Source organism: Bicyclus anynana, chromosome 19, assembly GCF_947172395.1.
Source record: "Bicyclus anynana chromosome 19, ilBicAnyn1.1, whole genome shotgun sequence".
NCBI lineage: Eukaryota > Metazoa > Arthropoda > Insecta > Lepidoptera > Nymphalidae > Bicyclus > Bicyclus anynana.
In genome coordinates, this window is record NC_069101.1 from 2,639,064 (window position 1) to 2,660,157 (window position 21,094).

Below are 21,094 nucleotides of genomic sequence, written 5' to 3' on the forward strand. Positions count from 1 at the left end.
TTTGTACATTAAAATATAGGCTGACAACTTATTTAAAATTTAAAAGAGTCCACGTATTTAAGTGAACTATCGTCTATATTAATGATATTATTAGTAATTTAATAGATCTCAGTTCATTAGGTCCAAACTCTATAGTTACCTTAAATGGGGATGATGACTTAGGTTTGAATATATGTATTGATTTTTATGATACATTCCGATTTCCGGTAAATAAAGTAAATGTCAACTAATTTATTCATAAAAAGCAAAGATTGTCTGGATATTTGCAAAATAAATGAGATTATGAAATAATCTATTAAAAATCTTTTATCGTAATTAGATAAAAATTCATACAGTTTTAGCTTCCTTACAATGAATGTGACGAAAAACTTAGTTTACTTATTATTTACTTATAGTGTATGTGACTTGTGTACTTAAGGACCATGGGCTGACAAACTTTTAGCTTTTATAAATTATGGAAGTTTGGTCTCTCGTTTAATCTTCTTTGTCGCACTATAACAAAATCTAGCCATAGACAGTAAGAGCATACAGCATGTATGTCATGTCTCATGTCTTTCAAATGTCATTGTCAAATTTAGTACAAAAACGTCAAGTTTTTTACTAAAAGTTGTTGTTTTCATTAAATTCTAATTTCCAAATTTGTTTTCTTCCTACAATATTGAGGACAATTGTTCATCGACAAATTAACTTCACAGCCACTGTTAAAAATGGTTGACGATTTGCGAAAATTCCTAAATCATTTACTGGAGAAGTAATAAAGTCTATCCAACAGTATAACGGTGGACAACAACAAATGAGAAATTAATAACTGTTTCAATTGTAGGGTAAACGGTCTCCACTGTATACTAATCACAGATAGGGATGGAGTACCTGTCGTTCGGTCTGTGACAGAGAAAGCGCCACAACTGGCTCTGAGACCAAACTTCATTTCCACCTTCGGCATGGCGACTGAACAAGCAAGCAAACTCGGACTTGGCAGGAATAAGACTATTATATCTATGTATTCAAGTTATCAGGTAAGAATTTTGCATGACACTGACATGATATGTGTACTAAAGTAAAGTTTGAAACTGCTGTAACAAAATAACCTTAACACTTGCTACCTTCCCTGAACACGTTCGCTGCGGTACAAGGTCAATTGACCTCGTAGAGTAACGAGGTCGATGGACCTCGTACCACATAACATAAAGTTTTAGTATGAGTTCAAAGAACCTCATACCGCACCAGAGGAAAATACAGAAAAATCAGTGCTGCATCAAAAGTGTTAACAGAGCATAATTTATCATAGCAAAAACATCCTTCATATTTTGATTTCTTGCTAGTCTGTCTTTATATCTGTCGTGTACATGGACATAGCCAGGATTCTATCTAGGAGGGGCAGCTGTACTTATTACTTACATGTATTGAGATTGAAAAATTGCACATTACAAATTGATACTGTCTGTCCGAAATTAGTTTTGCCAAAACCAAAACCAAACAAATTGCAGCTTCAGCCTCAGTTTCGGCTGAAACCAAAACATCCACATAAGGTCACTTTTTATGATCTCTCTTAACATTAGTTAAATTGCAAGAGACTCCTTTGAATATCTTAAATTTACTAAACTTAAACTTAGCCAAACCTTGTTTAGTTCTGTTCAGCGATTGCGCCCCAATTGGTTAACATCCACCCATCCAAACTCTCACATTGACATACCATATTCCAGGTGATACAGATGAACAAACTGCCACTGGTAATTACATTCATAGGCAGTGATAACTGCAACACTGGCCACATACTGTCACTGGAGAGTCAAATAGAGCCCTTCCTAAAGGACCTTGGGACAATAGTCGCAGATGCTCCATGATATAGCTATTAATTTATATTTAGGCTGATAACTGAAGTATTTTTCAGTGCATGTTAGTATTTGTATTGTATTTCAGTGTTAAATTTATAGGAAAATATTTTTTGCTTTATCTCTTTACGTTCTCTGTTTGACCTACAATTTGTTGGAAAATGATCTTTACCTGCTCTCTTTTTATATTAACAAAGAAGTTGCAAGGCTTTTTAAAAATTATGGTCAACAGCATAAAGTTATTGTGTTTAAATATTGCAATATGAAATTTTATTGCAGTTAACTATTAATATGAATTAATAAACATGTACTTAGAAATACTTCAGTAGTTGACTGATATATTGTTTATTTAAAAGCAAGTTTGTATTCCTATATTTTATTTTAATCATTAATATAAACTGTTACTTTCTGTTTGTGATATAGGCATTTTGGTAAAAATGTTCTATAAGGAATGTATCCATGGTATATCTAAAATATTTGTAGTTGACACATCAACAAATTTACATACTGTGCATGTGTATTGCCTATAAATGGCAAGTGGACTTAATAGATGCAAAAATGTCCTGAAACTTTCCCTTTTCTACAATTTCTACATACATTGCATATCCTAGTTAAAAATCTTCTGCAAAAAACTTTACTTGTCTATGATGATATAAAATACACTATATGTTATGTGTTTAAACAAGTATAGTACAGTAAGTAAGTTGATGTGCCAGGTAAAAAAATTATCAAGATATAATGGCAGGGCCCAGGGTGCTAAATAGGGATTTACTTGAACGTCACGGGGAAATATTCAATTTGATAGATTAGATGACATGAAGAATAAATGGTTTTTACTTATATATATATGATGATTCCACATTGAATGGTGAGGAAAAAAGAAATCATTAAGATACCTCCTGCTATAATGTTGAAAATTAAAATGTTTAAAAATCTAAATTCCATTATAAATAATTCATCTGGTGATGTCGAATGTTTTGAGGGTAAAATAATTTTTTATCCTGTTTACCATGGGCAGGTACTGATTGATAGCTAGTTGTGTAAATATAATGTAAATATGTACCTGTATTTGTATGAATATGTGCCTCTAGTATAGATTTCGCAATATGTATCAAAAATGGCTTTATAATATATTGTTGCAATTTTTATTGTAATGTTTATTTATGCTAATGCTATTCTAATATTACTACGTTTTAAATGTTGTTACACAGTTATGTGTAGATTGTTAATATCTCATAAAGCCTGACTCAGGATTCGTACCTCGCCATCTGAAACCAATTAGTCTTATACTTATGTGTGCAGTTTTATACTTACAACAAAATACACTAAGGCTTGAATGTAATATTATATAAATAAAGAGGTATGATGGAGAATTGACTCCAGAGGAACTACTTTAAAAAAGAAAATAATAGTTTGAAAAACACGCACACACTAAAAATTACAAATGAAGTTTTTTCGTATTCCTGCCAGGAATCTGAAACTCTTTCATTTGATACCCATATCATAGGGGTGCATTTCAAATAGCCTGTACGCCATATTGGATTTAAGTCACGTGACTATCTTTTTCGTATTGCTGACAGCAAACCCTTTCATTTGATATCCATATCATGGGGGTGGATTTCAAACAGTCTTTCCGCCATCTTGGGGAGGCCGCCATATTAGATTTTTAATGACGTTTCTTAGCTTATCATGTATTGTCATCAGAACTCAGAGCGTGTACAAATATTCTCATTGAAGACCGGGAAGTGGGTCAAATAAGATTCCAAGATTTTCTTACATAGTTAGTTACAAGTGAAGCTAATACAAGCGTGTTAATAAGAAACATATTTATTTTATTTTTAATGCAATGATACCAACGAAGAGGCAAACCATAGCTATAGAGGTGATGCCATAGATGCAGTAGAAATGCGGCGACAGGTAAGATTTGATTTTATTTTCATTGTTTGGAATACGCTCTGTAACTACTGTATCGATTTTAAAAATCCCTAATGGGAAGCTACATTATCAGCGAGTAACAGGTATTCCAACAGCAATGGGAACTACCGCAAGTGATAGCACGGTGCGTCTGATAGTAGGTACTTATTACCTGTCTTCTATATATATGTACCTATATTAGTTTGGTTTTAGTGAAAATAAAACGATTTTACAATTTAGGTAAAGTTTATTAGATTATGTTTATGTTTAGTTAGAATTGCCCCAGCTGGTTTTGTTCACTTTAATAACTTCGCGCAATTGTGTTAAACTAAAGCTACTTAAGCACGGCAGAAACGTGTTGTTAAATTATTTAGATTTTAGAGTGACACATGAGGAGGCGTGTGGTATAGAAACCCGTTTACCAACACAGACAAATGAAAATAATTTATAGATACGTTTCTGCTGTCATAACAATCATTTAGTTTCACGCAGAAATGTGCATGTCAAACTACAGACAGGCGTTTGACGCATTTCTTTTTATTGCAAAACCCAAACTGTCATCCGAATTATAAGATCTAAGATAGAATTTGGTAAATATGGTAGCCAATTACGGAGATTTTGCCAGTCATCTTAAAGCCGGATGCAATCATGACGTTTCCGAACATCGTGCGTTAAGTTGCGCAATACAAGATTTCAGGTATCCCCGGTTACGCAGAGGCGCGGTCACCACCCACCCACACGAAGTTGCTTAACACGTCTTGATTTTTGTATGACCTGCGCGCAGGGAGTCATAAAGATTGTTAAATAAGGTATGACTGGCTACTGCAGGCTCAGTCAATGATAGTAGATACTAGTAGATACTACTAAAATAATAAAAAAATATATTTTTTCTAGTTAGTAGTAGGTAGGTAGTTTCATATTAGGAGTATTTTGTCTATGGTCGCGTATATTGTCTATGGTAGCGTATATAGTCTATGGTAGGACGGGCGTGAGGAGCGGTTTCCCGGTGAGCGCGTTGACGACGTTCTCTGCCGCCAGCACCGCCATGTCGCTGCGTGTGCGTAGCGTGGCGCTGCCGATGTGCGGCAGTACGACTGGAAGACAACAAAACATTACCTTACTTTTTTTTTATTTTTTTTATATGTAGGTTGATGTCGTCAATCCACTGGGCGGTCGATCAACACTGCGCTTTCTTGCGGGGCGCCATTCCAGCACCTTGGTACCCCAAACGGGCCGGGTGGGTCGTGTCTATGTCAGAGACATTGGTTCTTTTGCGGATCTCCGCATTTCTGATTCGATCACGCAGAGATACTCCTAGCATAGCTCCTTCAATCGCCTTCAGTGACTCTGAGCATTCTTATGAACCATAGGTCAACACGCACACGTTTCCTGTAGTGTGTTGTTAAAATGCACTGATAGACATTAATTTTATTATTACATGTAAATATTTTAAGCTGCAAATATTAGAGATAGCTCGCTATTTGTCTGCCGGGTGACTTTGAGTCTGAGCATTCTTTTATGGATTTACGGATCGGTCATCGCTAGAAATCGCTCGAAGACTGTCTTTCAGACGCTAAAGATTATTTACAAATAAGGGAATACTTACAAACATTAGGCAAAGACAAAAGTTTGTGGTCTTTGGGCAGAGGCTCGGGCGTGACCACGTCGAGACCGGCCGCGTAGATCTGATTGTTTTTCAGGGCGTCGTACAGCGCGTCCTGGTCTACCACGTCTAAAAAAACAAGTATTTTTAGACCACACGACAAAATTAAAACTTCTTTCAAAATAAAAAAAGAAAGCGTCATCTATTAGCCTTGACTGCATCGCAATTTGCAACGGGTTCTTGAGGTGTACAAAAGGGTTTGTTTCAATGTTCTCTAAGAACGCCATCTACTGGTAGTTTAGAATATCCAAAACTGTTTCACTATGCCTGTAGATGGCAGCACGCATCTTAAAAGCCCAACCAAATTACACTTTTCATAACGCATTCACCACCTGACTTTCCAAGCCAACGTGCTTAAAGATGTTTGACTTCATGCACAAAACCTGAAGAATTGTACCTAGAAGATAACTAAATTCTGCGGATGTTAGTGTTTCATCACAATCACAAGACAAATCGCTTTATTGTTGGACATAATTGTGTGAGGATAATATCGATTTCTTTCAGCGACTTTTAAAGTCTATTAATTTTACGCGGCTCCACGATTAAGAGGAATATTATCACGAATGGCCGCCTCTAACATCTGGCCGCCTTAGGCCCGGGCTTACTGGGCCTTAGGGTAAATCTGCCGCTGGATGTAGATGTAGAATTGGAGAAGACTAAAGGAAATGGTCCATTTCAGGTTTTGAGTTATATTAAGATGGCGCCCATAGAGCAACTATGACATGACAGTTGACAGCAAACGTCAAATCGATAAATGCATTGAAAACGTCATCTATCCGCCATTAATACCCTTATTAATGTTGCATTCCTTGGGAGAAAATGAATATTATTTCGAAAGAATATTAAATAAAATTAAATTAAATTCGTAGATTTCTATAATCAAAAATAGTTAAAAATAATATCTTCTTTTATTTCCGCCAGGGTACAATGACTGGACCTGGGCTCCATACAATTTTGGACCATTCCCTTTAACTAGGTAGCTTTAGAAAGAAATGTGTGTAAGCTCGGACCAATTGTGTAACCCACCTCCTCGACCGACGTTGATGACTATGGCGTTCTTCTTCATCTTCCCGAGGGTGGTGGCGTTGATCATGTGGTGGGTCTCGTTGGTGAGCGGCACCGCCAGCACTATAAAGTCGCTCTGCGCCAGCAAGTTGTCCAGCGATGTGAATTCCGCGTTCAGGGCTTTAGCTGAAAAAATATTCTTTTTTAAAATTAGTTTATCTAAACAAGTATGCCTCTCTGACCGAGAGTTACATATATATTTGGTCCTTTAATTGTCGTCGAGACAGTTGGGCCATGAAATAGCAGTGTCAAAAAACATCACCGCGGTTAGTTGCTGCGATTGTTGACAGAAGGGCTGGCTCATTTTTTGCGCAAAGGATGAGCCTGGCTGTCCAGCGCGGAAATGCAGCCAGTGTTCTTTCCACCTTTCCGTGGGAACGATTTGTATAGTTCTTAGGATAAGTTAGCTCCTATATATTGTATTTCAAATTATTTCAAATATCAAAAAACTCAAAGTATATACTTACCTAATACCACATAGGCTGATGACCATCTAAGGGCTCAAGAAATCATTCAAACATATTTGTACACATTTTTTCTGTGGATTTACTATCAGATGCTTCTATTTCATCATCTATTAGAATACGTTTCTGTAGGAATATTGGGATTAAAGCAGTCTCCATATGTGCTCTCCTAGACCTCTCCTAGATCTTTGTGCCAAATATCAAAATCCGAGCTACTATTCTAGTGATAAATCGTGTAACCAACACGATTTTTTATTAAATTGGTAGCTATATGTATATTATGAGCCTTGATAGCCCAGTGGATTTGACCTCTGCCTCCGTATCCGGAGGGTGTGGGTTCGAATCCGGTCCGGGACATGCACCTCCAACTTTTCTGTTGTGTGCATTTTAAGAAATTAAATATCACGTGTCTCAAAAGGTGAAGGAAAACATCGTGAGGAAACCTGCATACCTGAGAATTTCTTAATTCTCTGCGTGTGTAAAGTCTGCCAATCCGCATTGGGCCAGCGTGGTGGACTATTGGCCTAATCCCTCTCATTCCTAGAGGAGACTCGAGCTCACCTTCAGGTTTCTCCCTGTGGCCAGTATAAACGAATTTGCCGACTTCGAAGCCGGACAGTCTCTTCACCGTAGCCTGGCCGATGCCGCCGAGTCCAATAATACCAACTGTACTGCCTCGGATGTCTTGCCCCAGAGTCTTGGTGAAACCAATTTCCCATTGTCCACTGTTGGGCAAATATCAAAATTAGAATATAATCCACATTACTTTAATTATAGGATGGATTATCACCATCATTTGATTATGGATGTCCACTCTTGGATATAAAGGCTTTTAGCACTTGGCGGCTTCTTCCAATCCACTTATCCTCGTTTTACACAATGGGGGGTCGACATACACTGTGTGCCCAGGTGTGGGGTCGCATTGCATGTATAAATAAAGTGTGTATCACTTCACGAACAGATTTGTGACTCGATTTAAAGTACTTTAAAAATAATTACCTAAGTAATAATTAGTATAGGTACCTACGTATAGGTAGGTATAAAAGAAAATGTTTTCGTTTCATCTAAAGTTTTATTGCTTAGAGATTAGATAAGGCAGAGAATGAAACAGTTAATAACTTGATATTAGAACATTTGTAAACTATTGTTCTCGGAATCGCTCCAGTTTAGGTAACATGCTATCGTTTCGTAATCTATTATTATTTCTAGTTTTTCATCATCATCATTATTAAGTATTATCAAAAAAGCGTATAGACGTCCATTGCTGGACATAGGCCAACCGGGGTCAACAGGGGTCGTCATTTCAGCATCTTGGGACCCCAACGTCTATCGACTTTTCAAACCACATGCTCCTCCTATTGCTACTTCAGCTTCGTAATTCGGTGACTTTGGTTTTCTGCGGATTTCCTCATTTCTGATTCGATCACGCAGAGATACTCCGCGTCATCACTCCATCGCCCATTCCATAGCTGCTTAGTTGTATTTTTTTTTTAATTCTTTATAAGTTAGCCCTTGACTACAATCACACCTGATGGTAAGTGATGATGCACCGGAACGCTAAAAATGTGTACAGTGATGTAATTACTTTCTTGCTAAATTCGCAGTGATTCGTCTACTAGGTACATAATATTACCTAAGTACTTTTTTAATTCTTTACAAGTTAGCCCTTGACTATCTCAGCTGATGATAAGTGATGATTTAATCAAAGATGGAAGCAGGCTAACTTTTACTTGTTAGGAGGAGAATGAAAATCCACACCCCTTTCGGTTTCTAGTACAAGATATCGTACGAAATCGCTTGGCGGTACTTCTTTGCCGGTAGGGTGGTAACTAGCCACAGCCGAAGCCTCCCAACAGCTAAAACTTATTCCTAGGCAGCTGTTCGTTATCAACCCTTATACGGCTCACTGCTGAGCTCAAGTCCACCACGCTGGCCCAATGCGGATTGGCAGACTTCACACACGCAGAGAATTAAGAAATTCTCTGGTGTGCAGGTTTCCTCACGATGTTTTATTTCACCGTTTGAGACACGTGATATTTAATTTCTTAAAATGCACACAACTGAAAAATTGGAGGTGCATCCCCAGACCGGATTCGAACCCACACCCTCCGGAATCGGAGGCAGAGGTCTAATCTACTGGGCTACCACGGCTCTTTTTTGTTCAGTTCAGTTCAGTTTTGTTTCAGCAGCTTACATACGAATTTACTGAAAATTTAGCACAAATAAAAGGTTGAAATTACTACCTTTTATTTGAGCTAAATTTTCAGTAAATCTACATGTTACCTATTCCTTGGCAATGTTCACAATGATTTAGGTAATTCTCACCTTCTAACTTGTGCCAAGTTCTCGGTGAACCGTCTCGCCGCGCCCAGTATCAACGCCACAGCGATCTCAGCCACAGCAGAGCTGAGCACGTTGGGCGTGTTGGACAATTTTATGCCCCTCGCCTTCAGCTCCGGCACGTTGGCGTGGTTGTAGCCCGCTGATACCGTGGCCACAACCTTTAGTTGGGGACCTGGAACATTGAGTAACGTTGCCACACTAAGATTTATAGCTTGGCAAATTCGTTCGTAACACTCCCGATGGTCCGCGCGAGCCGGGAGTGGGCGATGCCCCGCGCACAGGACTTCATACCCGCGCAGTACTTCTCTTCGGATGCGCGGTCGTGCGCACGGGGCAGACCGTGTGCACGACCTCGCATCCGTGCAGTCCTTTGACCCATTGAGTCCCATCGCCCGCATATAATGGGAGTGTCATCAAAGAATTTGTAAGCTATAGTTTGTAGCTTCATCATTAACAACCTCAGAATAATTACATAAGGACGCACCCAAATTCATGAATAAAACTGTTTGAATTTTTTTTGAGGAAAACGAGTATAGATTAGTTAGATTATCATATCATAAACTAAACTAGAATTTATTGAACGTTTTTTACACCATTCAACTACACAAAAAGGTATTTTTACTGAGCTCTTTAACCAACGAACACGATGACAACTATGAAATATCGATTCTAGACAGTTTTTATAATCGCTTTAGATCGTTGATCATATACTTTGACAGAAAAGTTATGTCTAGCGAGGCAGGTCCTTATGCCATTATTCTGAGTTACCGCACCGCGACGTTATGTCGCAGCTGCGCCGTGGCAGGATTGAACAGTCGGTTAATAACTCTTTGGCATAAACAACTGAGCGGTGCCGCTCCGACGTTGCGTTGCGGTGGCGGTGCGGCGCCGGAGCGGTGTCGCTGCGTCGTTTTGCTTAGTTAATATCTGTGGCATGTCACACGATGCGCTCCGGCGCCGCACTTGTAACCACCGAGACAGTTGTTTATGCGTCACAACATTACTTTATTAAAAAACTGTCCAACGCTACTACGTCGTCGCTGCGACATAACAACGTTGCGGCGCCGCACCGCTCGTGTGCCCGCGCTCTATCGCTTAGCGTTATCAATATTGCACTGTTATGTATTATCATTTTCTGATAACTGATAACATTTTCTGTACTAAGTGATAGTAAGTAGTAGAGTATTTGTTGTCACCGACAATTATATAATACCTATATTATTGTCGGTGAGCCGTGATAGCCCAGTGGATATGACCTCTGCCTCCGGTTCCGGAGGGTGTGGGTTCGAATCCAACTTTTCAGTTGTGTGCATTTTAAGAAATTAAATATCACGTGTCTCAAACGGTGAAGGAAAACATCGTGAGGAGACCTGCTTACCAGAGAATTTTCTTAATTATCTGCGTGTGTGAAGTCTGCCAATCCGCATTGGGCCAGCGTGGTGGACAAGCAGACTCAGCAGTGAGCCGAATATGGGTTGATAATGATACCTAATTAATTATATTCTTTAGATACACGTACTTGCAAATAGGTTGCATAGCAAAATTGCGCCCGATGAGTATTAAATATTTTTTTATTACATTTTTAATCTACTTCCCTCTTAGCTTAGTTAATTAAATTCGTAATTAGCTAAAAGAATATACCCAACAGAATGGAAAACGTAAAGGTTGCCGGTTTTTACACTGCAAATGCGGGGTTGCCAGATATGAACAGATTTTTAATCTATACTTATAATAAATCTGTAGAGAGGTCAATTCTGTACATGAAATATTTTTCCAAAATAACTATCAGGGGGTGATTAGTGATCGATACTGATGCCAAAAATGCAATCAGTAAAATTTTTGTCTGTCTGTCTGTCTGTCTTTCTGTCTGTCTGTCTGTATGTTCGTAATAGAAACAAAAACTACTCGACGGATTTTAACGAAACTTGGTACAATCGTTCTTCATACTCCTGGGCAGGTTATAGTATACTTACTACTTACTACTATAGTATACTGTTGGGAAAACGGGAGAAGTTACTCCATATTTTAAGCTTCCGTCGCGTGTACAGCCTTAATGAATTGGGTAGGGGTAGGGTAGGGTTAGGGTAGGGTAGGGTAAGGTAGGGTAGGGGTAGATGAAAGTTTACATCGACTTTCACGCGGACGAAGTCGTGGGCGTCCGCTAGTTTTATATAAATACCCTCATCAGTTATTTTATGCGGAATGAAATTGCCTTTGCTCTTTTTCATAGTTTCCTAGATTTTGTATTAAAAAATGTGTTTGGCCGCAAGTTAACTAAGTTTTGTACTTGTACTTGTCACAGATCTTAGACTTTTGAATTTTACTTATATGTATTTATTGATGATTATTACCTGCTTTATCAAGTAGCTCCTTGGAGATCGGGTAGTGAGAAGACCACACCAGCGCAGAGCATCCGGGTATGAGGTTGAGCAGTTCTTCCTTGCTGTCCTCTCCTTCTTTACCAAAGTGTAGGTACCGGCTTTGTAACACTGTGAAACTGATACAAAAACATATAAGTATTTATGTACTCCGAAATGGGAGCCCTTGACGCATCGCTACGCTACGATAGTATGTTTGTGTGCGAGCCAGCAATGTTATCGCCGCGTTGCAACGACGTGCGGTACAGACGGCTTCAGTGTGCTCGTGGAGTTCGAGCCGTCCACATCTCTTGTTGTGTAATTCTTTATGGGTTATTTGGGATAGGCGGGGAGAGTGACTTGAGTGGAAAAGGGGAGTGTTAGATATCTGTCAAAGGTGCCTTTAACCATACACATAACGTTTACAAGTGCGTGACTTCACTCAAGGTCATTCTCTGCCATTCTTATTTTGCTTACAGTTTGATTTGTTAATTAAGTTGTCCTGACAAAAGTTGTGAATCATAACCTTTGTTCGACATTAGTTTTCTTATTTTTGTAATCACTTCTGAGTCTGCTAAAAGAAGGTTTTAGCTTAGCTCTTGTGCTCACATAGAATTCGAAAAAAATATCGTAACAGAATAGCCCGCTTGGATTCTATAAGCCTGCTATCTTCCTACCTACCTATGGTAGCTACTTATGGTAGAAATATGGGCTAAGAAGTGGCAAAGTTTCAGTCCTCATATAATAAGTTAGCAATGTACGCAGGCAGATATGTTCTAGTATACTCCACGCCACGAAACAAGTCCCGTAGACGCGGCGTTAATGTCTTAATGGAGCTCATTGTCATTTGGTAATGGCGGTCTTATTCTCATTTGTTTATGGCGCTGTCAATTTTAATTTAGGTTTTAGCCGCGGGACTTCTTTCGTGGCGTGGAGTCTAAAACATGTTTGAATGTTTTTTTTAAATTATTACTTAGGTTCTTGTGTTCTCCATTACTGTAGTTGAAAAAACTGTAATTACTGAGTTGCAATTCGAGATAAAGACCGTGATTACTTCCTTAAATAGGTTTACTTTTTGTCACCGCGAGAGAAGTCATTAAGAACGCCTGAACGGTTTCCTATATAAAATCTTTTTAACAAAAAATTCAACCGACTTCAAAATCATAAAACTAAACTAAAAAGCGTAAAATAACATCGTATGTGCTACCTTCTGATCACTTTGAAGGCGGTGCCAATACACCACTGCGTATTAATTAAAACCGTTTCTGATAGGACTACGGGAAAGAAGTGTTTGATAATCCTAAAACTTCATGATCTAGACGGCTTGAGTTAATCACTCACTGTCACCGTGTAGTGTGTTGGCACCGCCTTCAAAGTGATCAGAAGGTAGTACATACGATGTTATTTTTCGCTTTTTAGTTTATATACAATATGAGCAGAACAGTGAAGCAGCAGACTCAGAAGTTACTCTATGTTTCAAGCTTCCGTCGCCGTCGCGTGGGTGGTAGGGTTAGGGTAGGGGTTGGGTTAAGTCCTCATCTCCTCTATGGTAGGATAGCTGAAGAGTGTTAGTAGGGTAGTGAAGTAGTCGGGTTTCACGCGGACGAAGTCGCGGGCCCGGGCGTCCGCTAGTATCTATATACTTATCTATACTTAAAATTATAATAAAACTGTCAAATTCTATACATTAATTCGCAATTTGATTTGAGATTTTACTTATACCATTTGTAACACCAAACGTTACCGTGGCATAACGTTCTACTAGCGCCATCTAGATCTTATAATAAAACTGGTGTGACATATTTATTAGTACAAAACATTGCACACCATTCACACGTTCTAAATATCATTTCGAGTAAATAATAGTAGCAGTCTAGTACAAAACTGTGAAACTTTAAGGAAAAAAAAACATGTATAAAGGAAAATTATACACTCTGTGGTCGACGCGGAATTAAATTCCGAGAAAGAAGTATTTTTTTATTCTAAACTAAAATTGCAGTATCGATGCCCAAAAAGTAAAATATACTTTTTATTAGAGATATGCGCGCGTATATGTACCTATAGGTACCTACTAGCGCATCAAAACTGAGGCGAACAAAAGCTGGCTAATTGTTAATTGACTTAATTTCATTCGCATAATAACGACAACGAACGTTATTTATACAAATAATACCTAAATATCGTCTACAATGAAGATTTGTGTGTTCAGGAAGTGTAAAAACTATATATAGATAAATATTATAATGGAATTAAAGACAAAATTGTAAAATACATATTGTGTACATTGAAGCTAAAGTAATAAAACCTTAGTCTAGTTCTGTCTAATTCGTCTATTTAAAATATATGTATTTTCATTTTATCAGAGGTATAAAATAATAAACAAAATAAATAGACAAATAAATCAACTCAACTGTTCCTTTAACACTTCCAATCCACTTTCCGGGTAGTCGTTAGAAGACACTAAAACCTTCAGATTTTTCGTCATTTTCGTGGACAACGCGTCACTAGGCGACGACAGAACAATCGCGAATAGCACGAACAGTAAATAAAACATTTTCAGCTTCTTATCTATTAAGTTAACAATCAATAGAGATATAGGAAGACGCGAATCTGTGTACTTCACTGCACTCAAAATCAAGGCCGTATACGAAATGGCATAGTGACTACCTACTGGCTACTGACTTATAGATGCCCGTGAACGCGGTCTGGTAAGGAGAATGTTTCTAAATAAAGATTTTTATGCGTGGGTGAAGGCAAACGCGTTTACTCAGTATTTATAGTACTTAGGTAAGTAGGTTTTGTTTATGTTTCATACACATTGTAATGTATGTGAACTTGCAATAGGTAATTGTATCCGATATCAGTAAGGAAAACCAATGTTTGATAACTAGGTAGGTATGTTATTGTAAAGCGGTAGAATGTGTCGGATAAGTAAAACAATGTGTTAAAAGTCTAACGCAAGATACAATTCATGAATATAATAATGACTAAAATCCTTGGAGGCAATTTGAACGGCTTCATCTTCTCACAAGAAATAAATTGATTATTTTATGTAATGGTACCTAGTTGTTGTAGGTAGTAAATGGTATACGTCACGCGGTTCGACCCGCATGGCATGGCTCCCATTCCCGTAGGAATACGGGGATAAAATATAGCCTATAGCATTTGAGGATAGTGCAGCTTCCCAACAGTGAAAGAATGTTCCGAATCGGTTCATTAGTTTTAGATCCTCATCAATCAAATCTTTCTTCTTTTTGATTTTAAAAGAGAAACTGTTTCAAACTCTCGGTGGGCGAATATGACTCGTACTTGTCGGGTTTTTGCCGAGTCTAGCTTAAGTTATTCTCCTTTTTGAGGAGGATTTATATCTGTCTATTTACTATTCTGTCTACGCATTTACGTCATCAAATTGAGGGTAGGCCAAAAACAAGATGCACTGACATTTGTGAAAGTAAATATTTTATGATCACTATTCTATGCGCTTTAGAATAATGAGCATTACAATCCCACCAATTTTCAATTTGCCGCGTCATTATTTTGGCAGCACTGGATGTAAAGACTGATGTATACTGGATGTTTTATTTAAATGATAATGGAAAAAAATTAAGGAAAGAAATCTGTAACAATATTCCAGTTTATTTTTCATACAATAACAATTGCTTTAATTAGATAAAAATATAATTAGAATACAGGATATAACATAGGTTTTCCATCAAGAGCTAAAAGTATATTGTTTGCTGCTATACACGCCATGGCATTTCTAGTTTCCACAGTGGCGCTGCCTAGATGGGGAATTATAACTGAAACAAAAAATTACATAAATTAAATTCTTCAATATGGCTTTCATTTGTGCAAATTGGACGCAGTTTATCTAGCCAGTGTCATATGTAGATGGAGAAGATACGAAGATGTTGTTCAGTGTGAGCAACAAAACATGAACATGGTATAAAATAAGTTACTCAAGTCGCTGTTACTAAAGTAACTGTTACTTTCAATGATAAATTTATACGATATATCGGTACCGTCCCTACAAAATCACCGCAAAATGTGATCCGAATAATAGGCTACAAAAGTACAAAACTGAGTGCACAGATGCACAATTTTGTTTTTAATTCCATTATTTATTTATGTGTATATAGTTTTTACACTTCCTGAACACACAACTCGACATTAAAGACGATATTTAGGTATTGTTTGTTTAAATAACGTTTGTTGTTGACCACAACTAACATTGAAATGTGGAAAATTCCGCTTTTGAGCGCCTCATTTTTCATGACCTAGGAACACACCAGTATTTAACATCATTGGTTACTTTGATTGTAATTACGGTATTCTAAGACAATTTATCAAAATATGTTTTCATCTATTTGTCAACGCCTATATTTTCATTTTATTTAGAAAGTAGCATTTTGAAAAAATCCAAATTTTCCAATAACAATGAAGGCATGGGGAATTGATCTTTAACATAAAAACTGTAGCATGGTAAGATAAATATTTTTAGAGAGAGTTACGAAGAGTTTCTTGATAATTAAATAAATAATTTGATAGAAAGGAAGGAAATATTTACTAACAGCAGTTTGGCAAAGATATGAGTGGATCATCTTTAGGTAACGGTTCTGGTGAAGTTACATCAAGGCCTGCAGAGAAAATTTGACCATCTTTTAAGGCATCGTAAAGTGCCTTTTGATCGATTAACCCTGAAACAAAAAATAAATTAGCTCCTCGAGAAAACTAGCTTCGAGAATATTTTTTAGTCAATGCTTGTTAAATTAATGAACTTAACTAATAAAATTAACTGTCAAACAACAAACCTCCTCTGCCGATATTCACTAGTACAGCAGTAGTTTTCATAATTTTCAAAGTCTCAGAGTTAATCAAATGCTTAGTATCTTTTGATAAAGGACAACATAGTATGACAAAGTCACTTTCTTTTAGCAATTGCTCCAAAGACACGCGCTCTGCTCCCAATGCCTTAGCTGTAACAGTGCAACTCTTTAATGTAATGAAATAACAAATTAAAAATATTTAAAAAACTAGTTTTATGTTTATTTGTGTTTTAAAATAAAGCAAGCTAGTTTGTGAAAATAAATGTACAGATGTTTACCTACTCATGCTAAAAGCATAAACTTTTTATTCCAGGTAATTAGAGAACTTCCACGGAATACCAAAAACTTATATTCACATTATATAAAAGTAGTTATCTTTAGCTATTAAAATCATATTCTTTAAATAAAGATAGTAAAAATATTATACTCAGTTTATAATTTTAATCAAGCATCATTCTATACAATATATTATGGATGTTATTACCTTCAGGTTTATCAGTGCGACCACTGTAAATGAACTTTGCCACATCAAACCCTTTCAATCTTCTGACAATGGCCTGACCAATACCTCCAAGTCCAACAATGCCCACTGTACTTCTTGCTATATCCTGTCCAAGGCTCCACTGCACACCAAACTTCCATTCTCCACTATTATAAAATAATTAAAGAATAATAACATATAGTGCTTTTTCATCTTAAACTAAGCATAGTCAAAGTTATTCTAAATTCATTCACCTTTCCAATTCTCTAATTCCTTCTTTAAAACGTCTTGCAGCACCTATAAGAAGTCCCACAGTAATATCAGCTACTGCATCGTCTAACACGTTGAGTGTATTCCCCAGAGTTAGATTACGTTTTACTATTTCATTAACATCAATGTGGTCTATTCCAGACGCCATTGTTGATACGGCTTTTAGTCTCGGACCTGATTAAAAAATATATAGTACATATAAGTAATTTTAAATAATTGCTCAAAAAAGGAAGGTTGCTTTTATGCTTCCTTTCTGTTAATTTTAGTGCAAAGAATCTAATAGCATCTTGTATATAGAGTACTAGCGGACGCCCGCGACTTCGTCCGCGTAAAAATCGATGTCAATTTTCAACCCCTATTTCACATTATATTTTGCAAGTTTTATAACTTATACCTAACTAGCGGACGCCCGCGACTTCGTCCGCGTAAATTTCGATGTCAACTTTACTACTACCCCTACCCTACCACTACCCCAACCCTACCCAACCCCTTCATCTACCCTACCCCTACCCTACCCTAGCATACCCTACCCCCAATCTACCCTACCCTACCCCAAACCTACTCCTACCCTACCCCTACCTTACCTACACCCTACCCCCATCCTACCCCTACCCTCCCCGTACCCTATCCCTTTCCTACACCTATCCCACCCGTACCCCTATCTCACGCCTACACTACCCCTACCCTACCACTTCCCTATCCTACCCGTACCTCTACCCTACCACTACCCTACCTCTACCCCTACCCTACCACTACCCTAAACCCGGCCCTAAACCTACCCTACCCCTACACTACTCCTACGCTTCCCTACCCGTACCCTACCCTACCCTGTAACTTCTCTATCTTACTCCTACCCTTAGCAAAATCGTTCCAGTCCTTCGAGAGTGGTGGTATGACCAAGAGAAATAGAGACTTCTATGCTAATAATATAAAGAGGTAAAGTTCGTGTGGTTGTAGGAGGTAATCTCTGTGTCTACTGGACCGATTTGGAAAATTGTTTTACCAATAGAAAGCTACGTTATTTGCGAGTGTCATAGGCTATGTTTGATCGCCATATTCACACGGGAACGGGAACTACGTAAATGAAAGCGCCGGGCGTCATATAGCGGAAATTCTGCGTCTTAGAAATTTTGTATTATCTCCGAAACTATTTAAGTAATTAACATACTGTAGAGGGCAAATCTTATCTCCATAATATCCTTGTGATTATTAAATAATTTATTTTAATAAGGATTAAAGTTTAGTTGTATAAATAATGACGTAAACCTAAGTGTATAAAATAAATAATTTTTAAAACACAAAAGGTACTATATCTGCTAATATATAGAAGATAGATATATGGTGTCGCGGACTTTTTAGAGAACTTTTAAAGATACATAAAGTCTCCATACATTAATTTCAATTATACACAATAGTTAAGGCAGCGCATGCGAATAAGTCTGTTTAAGAGGATTTTCAGTCCGACCTGTATGACCAAAACTGTGATAACTCGGCTAATATATATGATACCAATATAAAATATAGCCTATAGCACTCCCCGACAATGTAGCATTCTACTGGTGAAAGAATTTTTAAAATCGGACCAGTAGTTCCGAAGATTACCCCATTTAAAAAATGTGACAAACTTACAAACTTACAAACTTTACCTCTTTATAATATTAGTATAGAAATAGTATAGATAAATAGACCACTTATCATTTTACCTTTACAAATGTACCTAGAAATATAAAGGACTTTCCGTACAAACTTTCTACCCCTACTTCATCCATTTCTGATTTTGTTTTCGCGTCAAAAGTATCCTATTATCCTTCTACGTATTATGGTCTCAAATCGTCTTAAGTATCATTTGAATTCATTCTGTAGTTTCAGCGTGATGCGTATCAAATAAAAGGCAGACAGACAGACAAAAATAGAAAATAGGCATACATTAATTTCAATTTTACACGATGGTTAAGGCAGCGCATGCGAATAAGTCTGCTTAAGAGGACTTTCGGTCCGACCTGTATGACAAAAACTGTATTAACTCGGCTAATATATATGATACCAATATAAAATACTATAGCATTCTACTGGTGAAAGAATTTTTGAAATCGGATCAGTAGTTCCGAAGATTACCCCATTTAAAGAATGTTACAAACTATATGAAGAAATAATATGAAGAATGTTACAAATAGATTAAAATAAAAAATAAATCATTTACCTGCCAAATCCAATATTTCTCCCGTAAGCCGATGTTTAGTGTTCCATATTAAAGCATCAAAGCCAGTAGCTATTTCTTTTTTTATTTCCAAGATACTTTCAGACTCATGATCCAAATGTGGTATTATGACAGGTTCTAATCTAATAATAAAAGTGTGTTATGAAGAAAGTAGGAGGTTCTCTAATATAACTTATATATGTAAGGTATGCATTATTCTTTTCTCTCATTTATTTATTTGTCCCTTATGGAGTTTACTCCCTAAAAGTCGATATTTCTTATATACTCCCGGTATGAAAAAAATATGGGCAGGAAAATTCGAAGAACGTATGACTGCTTTACGTTTTTTATGCGCAACCTATTCTGCGCACCTTTCACCGTGCGCTGCCGTCATTAGATTTAGATTAGATTTCAGAAATAAATTCTGAATGATCACAAAGTTAAATAAATAAATAATGATAGAAATTAGAAATTAATATTTTTGTTTGTTTTGTATATTAGCGTGCACATGAAGTCAGGCGCGCCCGCTGCCTGCTGCTCCTCGGTTGCGCAGCTTTCACTTTTCAGGCGCGATTATTGAGACGTATGGAGTGTATGCTGCGGGGCAACATACAACTCCATTCGTGCGTCGGAGCTGACACATACTTTTTTTGATTTTTTATCAATGTTATTGTTAAAAAATATAATACAATACACTATGTATGCATGATTGTTGATGAAGGTCTAAATGTAATAGACCTACATATTTATAAAAAAATAACACAAAGCTGTAGAAATCTTCGACAGTGTGTACAACGCCTTTGGATGCGTTAATAATATTGCATAATGATTCGCAATTTTGAATCTGTTCTAAGGGTTATAATCAAAGAATATACATTTAAATATATTAGGTATATCCTCCACGGCTCTATGGTTTATGGTTGTTAAAAAAAAGATATAAAGGTCGGTTTGTTGGGTACTTTTATAATTTGTAAATACATAGGGAATTTATTTTATGTCCTAATTAATGATATGAATCAATAACAACTACAAGTACCTATAAAAATATTTTATAATGATTAAAAATCTTACTTGGTTTTTAATAACTTTATTCCCGCTTCAGGGTATGTCTTGTTTACAATCAGGACGCGTTTCAATGCCATATTTTATGGGAAAATACTTTATTACTTGAATATGTATTTAAATTAATTGATTTATCTATTGATAAAAAGTAGGTACGGTACCTATTTCACTAAACGTCTAAAAGATAACCTCACTGTTCCGCCTACTATGTTATTATGTTCAGTTGTGTCATGTGTATTTAAGATAATCACTCTTAAAATTGAAGTTGATTCTTATCAGTTTCTATAGATTCTAGCTATAAATTATAATGTAACAATATGATAGTCTTACGATAATGTTTATTTATTTAAATAATTTGTAATAAGACATGTTTCTTACGCCATCTAGTGTGTAGTAGAAGAACCATAAACATAACGAACAACAAGGGAATCTCATCAGTAGATGGCAGTAGTAGTTTTTAAAATGATGTAAAAAGACGTTGAGATGACATTTTTTTACAGGTTACATTAAAAATGTGTAATGTTCAAGCACAGATTAAAAAAACGTAACGTTTGTTTTTTTACGGGTTCACCGGCTTCACCACTCATTCTGGATCATTCTTTATTTTGTGCGTTCAACTG

At 36.9% G+C, this 21,094-nt stretch overlaps 3 protein-coding genes across 3 annotated transcripts; 1 reads left to right on the top strand and 2 right to left on the bottom strand.

Annotated features, from left to right (window-relative positions):
• The first annotated feature begins 563 nt into the window (after positions 1 to 563).
• Positions 564 to 2,980, top strand: LOC112050849 (ragulator complex protein LAMTOR3 homolog). The gene is made up of 3 exons (XM_024089216.2): positions 564 to 751; positions 824 to 1,016; positions 1,704 to 2,980. Exons 1-3 carry the CDS (start codon positions 708 to 710, stop codon positions 1,842 to 1,844), a joined length of 378 nt encoding a protein of 125 aa, XP_023944984.1. The 5' UTR covers positions 564 to 707; the 3' UTR covers positions 1,845 to 2,980.
• A 993-nt stretch (positions 2,981 to 3,973) lies between these two features.
• LOC112050846 (glyoxylate reductase/hydroxypyruvate reductase) lies at positions 3,974 to 14,426 on the bottom strand. Its single transcript, XM_024089210.2, has 7 exons — positions 14,050 to 14,426; positions 11,633 to 11,778; positions 9,264 to 9,453; positions 7,500 to 7,663; positions 6,436 to 6,600; positions 5,353 to 5,478; positions 3,974 to 4,840 (listed from the first exon to the last, which is right to left on the bottom strand). The coding sequence occupies exons 1-7, from the start codon at positions 14,190 to 14,192 to the stop codon at positions 4,719 to 4,721; spliced, it is 1,056 nt and encodes a 351-aa protein (XP_023944978.1). The 5' UTR covers positions 14,193 to 14,426; the 3' UTR covers positions 3,974 to 4,718.
• An 828-nt stretch (positions 14,427 to 15,254) lies between these two features.
• Positions 15,255 to 20,784, bottom strand: LOC112050855 (glyoxylate reductase/hydroxypyruvate reductase-like). The gene is made up of 7 exons (XM_052887495.1): positions 20,484 to 20,784; positions 19,416 to 19,555; positions 17,200 to 17,389; positions 16,949 to 17,112; positions 16,450 to 16,614; positions 16,210 to 16,335; positions 15,255 to 15,438 (listed from the first exon to the last, which is right to left on the bottom strand). The coding sequence occupies exons 1-7, from the start codon at positions 20,552 to 20,554 to the stop codon at positions 15,320 to 15,322; spliced, it is 975 nt and encodes a 324-aa protein (XP_052743455.1). The 5' UTR covers positions 20,555 to 20,784; the 3' UTR covers positions 15,255 to 15,319.
• Positions 20,785 to 21,094: the final 310 nt, after the last annotated feature.